This window comes from Ziziphus jujuba, chromosome 10, assembly GCF_031755915.1.
Source record: "Ziziphus jujuba cultivar Dongzao chromosome 10, ASM3175591v1".
Lineage (NCBI taxonomy): Eukaryota > Viridiplantae > Streptophyta > Magnoliopsida > Rosales > Rhamnaceae > Ziziphus > Ziziphus jujuba.
The window spans coordinates 18,004,370-18,015,720 of NC_083388.1; the positions used below are offsets into that span (position 1 = coordinate 18,004,370).

General features: G+C 29.9%; 1 protein-coding gene across 3 annotated transcripts; it reads left to right on the plus strand.

Moving 5' to 3' along the window:
- Window positions 1-7,029: 7,029 nt before the first annotated feature.
- LOC107411558 (protein LIGHT-DEPENDENT SHORT HYPOCOTYLS 5) lies at window positions 7,030-11,089 on the plus strand. 3 transcript variants are annotated; one of them, XM_060812061.1, is made up of 2 exons: window positions 7,030-8,307; window positions 10,961-11,089. In XM_060812061.1, exon 1 carries the CDS (start codon window positions 7,549-7,551, stop codon window positions 8,305-8,307), a length of 759 nt encoding a protein of 252 aa, XP_060668044.1. In that variant the 5' UTR covers window positions 7,030-7,548; the 3' UTR covers window positions 10,961-11,089. The 3 variants fall into 3 exon arrangements, with proteins under 3 accessions (XP_060668044.1, XP_048324827.1, XP_015874653.2); XM_048468870.2 differs by lacking the exon at window positions 10,961-11,089 and adding an exon at window positions 8,941-9,520; XM_016019167.4 differs by lacking the exon at window positions 10,961-11,089 and having other exon boundaries at window positions 7,030-7,429; window positions 7,559-8,515.
- The last annotated feature ends 262 nt before the right edge of the window (window positions 11,090-11,351 follow it).

Sequence of the window (11,351 nt, forward strand, 5' to 3'; positions counted from 1 at the left end):
TAAAATCTATAACTCATTTTAAATCCATTAAACTTTAGATTGAATATATCCCCTTATTTTTATATATCTATTCTTGTATTCGTACCCAGTAATCTTATCTTATTTTAAGAAGTAATTAATTTTTTCACTTTATTTATTTTTTAGCTAAATTTATTTTTTTAATATTTTTACTTGCTAAATTTGTTTTTTTAATATTTTTAAATAAAATAACATTATATTATTGATGAACATAAATACAAATAGATTTTAAAAAAATCCAACTCCTATTTGGCATATATATATATATATATATATATTTTTTTTTTTTGGAATAAATATATTGAGTTGTAGAAATAAATATGAATTGCCTTTTAACACTTTAATCACTATTGTCTCAGAGCATCGCCGGGCATGCCATTGTCAGAATATGGCATGTAAGAATATGGCATGGTATCATCGCTGACTACTCCAATGGCAATTTACAAATTTTGTCAATGCCATTTTAGGTGTTAAATTTGATATCAAATTTGTAATAACAAAATTTGATAACGAAGTCTATAATAATCAAATTTGTAATAACAAAATTTGATAACGAAGTCTATAATAATAATATATGGGACTAATGCCATTTAAAGATGGTTTATTGAATTTAAAGTTTAAAGAATTTTAAACAAGTTTAAAAGTTTAGATGTATTCAATATCGATTTTAAAATAATCTATATAAAGTAAAAAATATTCAATTAAAATTTAATAGATTTTATAAATTAAAATTTATCAATTAAGATTTTATAAAAAAAAATTAGAATGTCAAAGTATTTAAAAAATTATTAATTTTAAAGAATTTTAATAAATTTCATGGAATTTTAAAAATAAAATTGTGTATAAAAATGTCCATCTAAAATTCATCTTCAATTTTAATAAATTTTATAAAGTATACAGAATTTTATAATAATCTATAAATTCATTTAAAATTGATATCTATTTTAAATACATTAAATTTTAAATTGAATATATATGTTTAAATGATTACACTTGTACAGTTAGGAAAAGTGTCTCACATTAATATTTAACAATATTTATAATTTTTAAGTGTTATAATTTAGCTTGTAATCAATATTAAAATTTAATATTGATATCTGACATTTATTGTTAAATGCTAATTTCAAATTTTAAATATTACAATTTCAATTAACAGTGAAATTATCAAATAAAAATATGTCAACTAATTACTATAAAAGACAAGCGAGTAATATTTATTTATTTAATTTTTTTTTTTTTTTTACCCCCCTCTTGCACACTTTTGCTATAAAACTATTTTTGTGGATTCGCTGACTCGGAAATATAGATCTGGAATAGACAAGTTTGCTGGTAGCTTAGCAAGGGAAAATAATAATAATAATAATAATAATAATAACACTGCAAAAGTAACAAATTAGACTTTCTTTTTTCTAAATTGTTTTACTGTTTTCGTTTTTATTCCAAAATGTTGGAAAATCATCATTCATCAAGTTTCTTACAATAATTTAATTATTAAAAATTAAAGCAATACGATTGATCAACTTCGAATTCCCATAATGTCTCTCCTACAATCTCAGTATTTGTTTATCATTTTATTGATCAAATATTGCAAATATAAGAAAATATAGAAAATCAAATACAAACTGAATTCACAACTCGCTAGATAAATAATAATAAAGTCATGCGATTATATAATTAAATGTTTCCATGGGTTTGAGGGTGAGGTATAAATCAAGATAACAATTTACTAACAAGGTAATTTTATTCACCCAGCGAAGTTACAATCACACCCCTTTTGTTTTGCGGTTCCGTGAAAATGCTTTTATATATCCATAAATTACAAAATATATTCACGAATTTATTCTTTTTTCTTTTTTTCCTTTTTTTTTTGGGCAATATTACCTCTTTTGTACATATATTTTTGTAAATTTTTTACTTGAAATCATCACATTTTCTGGTAATTACGATCACTTAAACCACAATTGCTCATCCAAAAAAAATTAAACTAACAATGTACTTGCACATTTCCATATAAATTTTTGAAAAATTGTGATTCAAAAAGAAAATTATGTATAAAGGATGACATTTGATGAAATATATAAAGGATGACATTGCAATATATATATATATATATACATTATTAGAAATTAAGAAAGGTATTTCTATAGTTTTAAAAAAGATTTATTACACTTTAGTGTTTTGAATTTTTATGGAAATGATTTGGATTCTAAGCTTTGAAATTGGGCTATCTGTGCATCAAGTTTCAAATTTTGTACAAATTGTTCAAATTACAAATGGAATTTTAACAGATCATCCACTTACACTTTACGTAATCCTTTTAATTCCACTTTAATACTATTAAATTTTAGATTTGTGTGATTTAGATCTTTAATTTTATTAACACTCTATTTAGGCTTTTAATTTTTCAAATTATGCCATATAGACTTTTGAATTTTTAGATAATATAAATGAAATAATACTTATTAAAAATTAATTAATAATCCATGGTACAAAATATATATATATATATATATATGCGTTTAAGTTCTATTTAAAAAACATTATTGCGAGGAAAAATATATTTTTCCTATAAAGTTTTTAATAATATTATTAATAATAACATTTAATAATAATAATAACAAAAATAATAAAGATTAATATAATGTACATAAAAAGGGGAAAAAATGTGTAAATAGGTTTAAATTCTATTTAAAAAGATTTTAGTAAAAAAATATATATTTTTCCAAAAAATTTAAATTAATAATTTAAATAAGATTTTTTTTGTGAATAAGTTTAAATTAATAGTTTTATTTTCCATTGAAAATTTTATAATATAATAAATAAAAGCAATTAAATCTTTATTAATTTAAAGTTGTCCACCAAAAAAAAAATTTTCTCCCTTTAAATTATTAATTAAAAATTTATTTTTTCTTGCTAAAATCTTTTTAACTAAAATTTAAACCCATTTATACATTTTTGTACTGTTGATTATTAATTATTTTTTAATAAATATTATTTGATTTGTAAATTCCATTATTTGAAAAATTATTTAAAAACTGAGAATATTAAAATGCAATTAAAAAAATAATGTGAATTGCATGTTAATGCATTTAAAATTCAATATTCAAATTACATAAAATAAATAATTCAGAGTACTAAAATATAATCGATCATTTTATATATATATATATATATAGAGAGAGAGAGAGAGAGAGAGAGAGAACAATTACCAAAACATAGATAAAATGTTACCGTAATTTTTCCTTAGATTGACTTGCAATTTAACAGTAAGATAATTATATAGAGTCTCGGTTGATTGACTTGCAATTTAATTTTACTTGTTTGACCGTTTAAAATAGACAAAATATATGCAAACGACATATATATCTGTCAATTTTGTGTAGTTGGCAATAAATAAATTATTGAATGGACAACATTGAAGACAGTGATTAACGCAATTACACAGAGAACACAATGCACGACCAAATCTGAAAAGTTGATTTCTAGTGGGATTGTACGAAAGAGAAGAAAAGAAAGAGAATGGCACGCTTAGTACAAGCTCAGAATAAATGTGACAATTACATTATCAGAGAGGGTCACTCATTAGAGCTCCCATTTTGGTAGAGATTAGATTTTTGGAGATGAAAATTGGTTTTTGTTTTTGTTTTTGGTCATTATATTATATGTACTAGGTCATATCTGTCAATCACTTTGGACATGTAGTATTAGAAATAGGAACATTCAATTCTCCACCAATACTTCCCTCATTTAGTATTCCCCCTATTCACTCCTCTAAGGTTTCTTTCCTGAAAACATATGTGTCTTTTCGCCCATGAAAACTATAGGATTTAATAAATAAATGAAATAAAAATAATTTTGAGGTAGGATTTTCTGTGTTGGGTTTTTCCTTTTTGGTGTAGCCTGGAAGATTGTGTCCATAGAAATACACGATGAGAGGTTGATTATTTGTTTTTGGTAAAATGACGAGAGATTGATCATGGAGACAAAGAAAGGGGTATACAATATACTATAGGATTTAATAAATAAATGAAATAAAAATAATTTTGAGGCAGGATTTTCTCTGTTGGGTTTTTCCTTTTTGGTGTAGCCTGGAAGATTGTGTCCATAGAAATACATGATGAGAGGTTGATTATTTGTTTTTGGTAAAATGACGAGAGATTGATCATGGAGAAAAAGAAAGGGGTATACAATATTATATAAATTATAAAATGTGAACTTCTTATGGTTAATTTGGCTCCTATATATATATACAGTCCGTTTATGGTGCGGACGGTCCTCATACGGACTACAATATTGGTAACGATTTTTCATAGTATTGGTGACGATTTTCTAAAAAACCATCGTTAATACTATGAAAAACCGTCACTAATACTGTGGTTCTCATGCGAACCGTCCTCACCATAGAATTTCCGTATATATATATATATGTGTGTGTGTGTGTGTGTGTGTGTATGTTTTGAACAATTGGCCCCTAAAAGTTTCTTGGCAGAAAAAAAAAAAAAAAGGGCCCCTATAAGTTAGTATGCCATTACTTGAAAAGCGTTTTTCAGGTGAGTCTATAATATTAATAAATTTTTTTATTATTACCTGAAATATTATTTATGGTTTTTAGAACGTAGAAAATGATAATAATTATATGGCATTTTAAGACCTAATTTGATTAGTTTTAATTCACATTGATTGACTATAGATGATTGCGATATAATGAATGATAAAGAGTTTTATTTTTTATTTTTTTATTTTTTTCTGTGAAAAATATTTTCTTTCAGGGTAGAGCGAGTTCATGAATTTCATTAATTCTTGTACGCATTGAACTCACAAGTCACACCCATTTATTTATGAAACAATTTAAGTTGACAAATTATCACTTGAAAGATTTCTAATTATAAATAGGTGGTAATTTTCTCCTTGTATAACTTTTGTTCTTTCTCTCTTCTAGGTAACTTCATTATCCTTTCTTACAATTTCGACTTGAATAATAGATTTGTTAGTAAAAAATATAAATAAAGTGAAAGTTCATTTTCTATTAATTTAAGCTTTTAGAATAAGTGGTATCTCAATATGGTATCAGAGCCAGAGATCTAAAAAATCCTGAATTCAAAAATTTAACAACTTCATCCAAAAATAGAAAAAATCAAATGTAAGGACCTAGAGAAAAAAGGGCTAACAAAAATATAAATGAAGTGAAAGTCCACTTTCATCAGCTTAAACTTTTGGAATAAGTGGTATTTCAACTAGATAAAAAATGATCTCTTTAATAAACTAACCAATTTATCTCTAACTCCAATATGTTTAATAAAATAAAATATTTTGTACATCTTTAATCTTCTTTCTTGTTGTCGTTAAAAGAAAATTTTTTTCTTTTCTTTTTTGTGTTTTCTTTTCTTGTCAAAAGGCAGAGTAAATATGTAATCTTTTATTGTTTAATCTGCAAAAGAAAATTAGATGAATCTTGTATATTGTATGGTTTAAAGACACAGCAAACCAATTAGGATGGTTTGGTGTTTGACCAAAGTTAATCGAAAAAAAGCAATCACTTCTTAGATTGGGCGGTACAGAATATATACAACTTTCAACATATATATTTGTCATGTATGTTCCAAAAGCAGCTGTATCAGAAATATGTTCACACTATGGTTGTGAAAATGTAAAACAGATAAACCAGTATATCACAAACAATAAGACCATAAACCTTCCACAAACACAAATCAAATTGCTTTCTCTTCATTACATATATTTTGTGTCACACACACACACATATATATATATACACGTAAAAATGATTATAAGGAAATTTATAAAAAATAATATTTATAACCATTAAATCTATATAATTTTTATAATTTAACAATTATAAATAACTGTTCTTTAAAATCACTTTTCCTAAATCTTTTTAACATCTCGAAATCCTTTATATGTATACATATAAATGCATATATATATATATATATACAAGATAGTTCTATGGTGTAGAACTATTCACATGCGGACAACATCAAAATCGATATTTTTTGAAAGAAAAAAGTATTAATTTTGCTGTGTATACTGTATACACATATACAGTAAAGACGATATTTTTTTTCTCAAAAAACGATTTTGATGTGGTCCCATTCAGACCGTCTGTACCATAAAATTTTTCGTTAGATATATATATACAGAAATTCTATGATGAGGACGGTCCGCATGAGTACTGCAGTATTAGTGACGGTTTTTTATAGTATTAATAACGGTTTCTTAGAAAATTATCACCAATACTATGAAAAACTGTCACCAATACTATGATACACATAAGAACCGTCCGTATCATAGATAGACTATATATATATATATATATGTATATAGATATACACACACATATATAAAAGATCCTCTAATTCATACGTATAAGAGAACCCTAAGTAGCTTTTAGATGTTTGACCTTACCCAGACCCCATTTATTGCTATCCACTCCATGACCAACAATAACACCCACACACCATCCTTGCATGTGGTTACCACGCAATTATACCCCCTATTCCCATATTTTCCGTACCGTCTTCTACATATTTTATTCAATTTTCTCGTATTTTAAATTAGACGTATGCAATGCATATATTTTAATTATATAAAAAAATTAACAATTATACATAAATATTTTTATTATAATTTTAATAAAAAAATGAAAATATTGAAATCTCAAAACTCCTCCAGTACATAATGTCATCTATTATGCAAATGCCAAATGCAATATATTATTGTGGGGGTTGTTTTAGCATATGATTGAGTTAATATAAGCATGAAAAATTTGTAATTAAAAAAATAAAAAGTCACAAGCGCCCCATGGTGCGTGGAAAATTTAAAAAAAAAAAGAAAAAAATGGAAGGAAATGAAGGAAAGAGTGGATGGCCGCGGGGGAGTGACTAGCAAACATGTCACGTCCAAAGGGGCCACCATGTGAATTTGTGAATCCCCTTTCTCTCTCTCTCCTCTCCAATAACAAAAACACAAACCTCTCTCTCTTCTATTTCTCTCTTCTCCTCTTCCAAACCTTCACTAGAATAACACTGTTTCTAGTAAATTTTTGTTCGGTCTTTCTCTTTCCCTTTCTCTTTCTCTTTCTCTCTAGCTATTTTTTTTTTTTTTCTTGTTTCTCTTCGGAGAGCAGTCTCATTCATATTCATTCATCCATTGCTTTTTTACGTCCCATCCACGAGAGCTTCAATCCTCTCTCTCTCTCTCTCTCTCTCTCATGATTTCAACTCCCTAAAACCCTCTCCTCCTCATACCCCCTAAAATCTCACCAAAAAAAATATATAAAAAAAAAAAAAAACAAAGAAAGCTTTCCCGGTGAAAAAAAGTCCACAGTAGTAGTAGTAGTAGTACTATAACCTTTGATGCTAATACCCAATCAAACACTCACACAGAGAAAGAGGCAAGCAAGACCTACGGTTTCTATTTTTATTTCTTATAGAATTTATTAGAGAAATTAAGTAGTATACTCGTAGAAATAGCTGATCAAACCCCACCCCTTTTTAAGTTTGTGTTTTGGCTATGGATTCAGCTTCAGGAGGAAGTGGTGGTGGTGGAACTGGACCATCCGACCCGAATAGTGGGGAGGGCCCGTCATCAGCAACCGGGTCAGCCATGGCTGCTGATCAAGCAGGTTCATCACCAGCACCACCGAGTCGGTACGAGTCGCAGAAAAGGCGGGACTGGAACACCTTCTTGCAGTACTTGAAAAACCACAAGCCTCCATTGACGCTGGCGCGGTGCAGTGGGGCGCACGTGATCGAATTCTTGAAGTATTTGGACCAGTTCGGAAAAACCAAAGTCCACATATCGGGTTGCCCGTATTTCGGGCACCCGAATCCGCCCGCTCCTTGCGCTTGTCCGCTCAAGCAGGCGTGGGGAAGTCTGGACGCGCTAATCGGACGGCTGAGAGCGGCTTACGAGGAGAACGGTGGACGGCCGGAGTCGAATCCGTTCGGAGCGAGAGCGGTTAGGATATACCTGAGGGAAGTTAGGGAAAGCCAAGCGAAAGCCAGAGGTATTCCGTACGAGAAAAAGAAACGGAAACGCCCCACCGTTACGGCCACCATGGTGGTTTCTTCGTCGTCTGCAGCAGCCGGGAATGTGTCCGTAGGTTCTAGCAGGGAGGGAATTGATGCTGGTGACGGTGCCAGAACAGGAGAAGGAAGTGGTGGTGGCGGTGGTGGTGGTGGTGGTGGTGGTGGTGGAGGGACTACTGAAACTGCTGGTGGAGGAGCTGCAGCTGTTGCTCCAACAACTGCTGCTACTTCTACAGTATAGGTTTTTACTAATTTTTCCCTCCCCCCCTCTCTCTCTATTATTATTATTATTATTTATTTTTTTTTTTTGAAATTTTCATTTTCAATTAAAATTGTGATTATGAGTTTTAATGTATATCTGGCGATTCCCTTATAATTGGATCGACCCCCCAATGGACCCAAAAAAACAACAAAAAAAATTAGAAGTTAATTTATTTTTTCCTTCTCTATCTCTCTATTTTCTATCTCACTTTCTTTTACTTTCATAACCAACCTTGGAAAATTAGTCTATTTTTTGCTCCCTATTTTCTTCACTTTGATGCCAACTCTTTCTGTTTTATTAAGCCTTCTTTTAGTAACCCACCCAAAAAAAAAAAAAAAAAAAAAAAAAAAAGAACAGGAATTTCCATATCCTTCATTTTCCTTCTTCTTCTTCTTCTTCTTTTTCTTTTTCTTTTTCATAATCACCATCACATTATTACATTATTGTAACTTATCAGGTTGCGTTTCTTTTCTCGCTTTTAGATCAAAGTGGTCCATAAACCATTCCAAATGGAAAAAAAAAGAAAAATATTTGAATTTTGACCATTTTTTTTCTTTTTTCCTGTTTTTGGGCTAAAGCTTATGGGGTCATGTATAATATTAATATATATAGGAAACAGTGTTTATTTGATTTTGAAAGTTGCAAGTACACCAAAGTGAGAGAGTCTGGAAGAAAAACTTATGTGCAACGGTCGCATCTGTGGAGGACAAAGGCATAGGCAATAGGGGGCAATGCAAAACAAGAGCAGTACTTTGGTGTAAGAGCCAAAATCTTTTTGAAGTTACATAGTTAGCACCCCCCCATTATATAAGACCTATCTGGTCCCCGGGGGATCGTTTCTTTGATCGGCTGCCTAGGCACAATCTATCAGTTCTGGTGCCCACGTGCGGTTCTGGTTTCACATATTTTTTGCACTTTCAGTTTCAGGTTCTATACCCCAACACACAAACACACACCCCCTATGTGTTTGAATTCTTAGATTTTGTTTTCAGATTTTTAAGATTTTGGGGGGTTCTTGGTATTTGGATTTGAGTATTTTTACTCGTTTAGATTATTTCTCTGTCTTTCTCTCTGTCTTTCTACTCTTTTATGAAAACAACATTTCTTTCTGTGATAACAACAACTGCAAAAAGATATAGAAATAAGCATCCATGGAAAAGAGAAAAATATATGTATAATCCCTTGTGATTGATGCCCTTATTTTTTTATTTTGGTTTTTTGAGTAACCACCACCTCAGTGTGAAAACGACCATTGGCCAACCATTTCTTCCATTCTATTGGATATATTATTATTATTATTATTATTATTGAATATCTTACAACTTATATTATTCTATTTGGATTTAATACCATTAGTCCCACCGGTCACTTACAAACAAAACCCATTTCTCATATTTCAAAATTATACCCATATCCAATAGAAATCTTGCTACATTTATTGTCCTACTCGTTTTATGTACTAAAATAACTCCATAACATTTTTTTTTTGTTTGATTCTGATCCTTTTCCTGACTTTTAAAAAAATTAAAGAATTGAAAAAATGGGTATTGATCTATATGCATTTAGCAGCGTCTTTCACTTTCTGGCTTTTTGTAGAATCACAATTTCAATACGAACACTTTCTTTTTCTTTTCTCTTCGTTCATTTTTATCTACCCCATATAATTTAATAACCACAAAAGTTGATAAGAAAAATGATTAGATCCCCTCTATCCCTGTGAAAGAGAATATATAAGAGATCCAAAAAGCTCTTTTCTTTTTCTTATTGGAATGTTAGTATGTATATATATATATATATATATGATCCACTTCTACCCAGGGTAAGCAAGGAAGAGAGCCTAGCTATTTTTATGCTATATATATCCTTTCAAATTGTTTCTTCCTATAGTAGGAATTCAAAGATATATAATACCAAATCTTTGAATGGTTGAGACCAAAACTATTACTAAAGCTCAATGGAAACAAAAAAATGTTAATTTCCTGGATGATTTTGATCTCTCATGCATATATGCTACAGTACATGGGGACAGAGAATTCTGAAACGAATTAAGTGCAAAAAGAGCAATGTCACAAGATTGATTGTAAGAAAGAGAATACAATGCCATTCTATTTGCTACTGAATTTTCTTTCCTCCTTTTGTCGTTATATTGGCATTCATATCATAGTCCTTCTCAGTTAGGCCTCAGTGACACTTCGTTTAAGAGAGAGAGAGAAATCAAATGGGGTTGAGCGAAATCTTTGCTTGGTGTGGGGTTTTCTTTCATAAGCTCCTGCACCGAATGGTCTTGTCTTGTCCATCACCACTGGGGCAGTGTTATTATTGACGTATTGTTTTTGCAAGGAATATATACCTTAAAATATATAGAGAAATTAAGCTCTCTCTCTCTCTCTCTCGCTCATTTGCAAAGCACCCACATGCCCTTGTATATAAGCACAAAAATATAAGGACAATACCTTAACACGTGGGGTAATGTTCCTGAACTTTACCAATCACCATTTTATTACACCAGATATTATATAATTAAGTACATTTTTTTTTCAAACACTAACTCTTTGTTTTTTGTACAAATGTTAATTAGTACAATATATCTATGATCCATTGGGGGATGATGGTTTTCTATCTTTCTTCACAGGCCAATTTATCCAAAGGGTCCTACTCAGGTCCCAATGAAACCAACCAGCAATTGTTTTTGCTCTTAAACTTGCTCATGATGGTGCTAAAAAAAATAATAATAATAATAAAAAAATAAATAAATAAAAAAGGCATTTGAGAGGAGGGCTTTAAGCTTTTGTTGAAGTAGGATTTGCTGGGTCAAGTCAAGGATGAGCCTTCCAGTTTTGCTCTTTTTGCAAACCTCTGAGCGGCAGAGCATGCAGTCATAGGAGGGGTGTGTTGGAGAAAGATCATGTTTGTCTGGCAGTTGAAAGATTGTCTGCTTCCAAAAATGGGTGTGTTTTTGGGACTCATTCCTTTGCTTTGATAGGGAAGGATCTTCTTCAGGTGATGCCATGAATTTAATGGAT

Bases quoted from the DNA above. Each gene is read 5' to 3' on its own strand.
- LOC107411558 (XM_060812061.1), top strand. From the start codon at position 7,549: ATGGATTCAGCTTCAGGAGGAAGTGGTGGTGGTGGAACTGGACCATCC.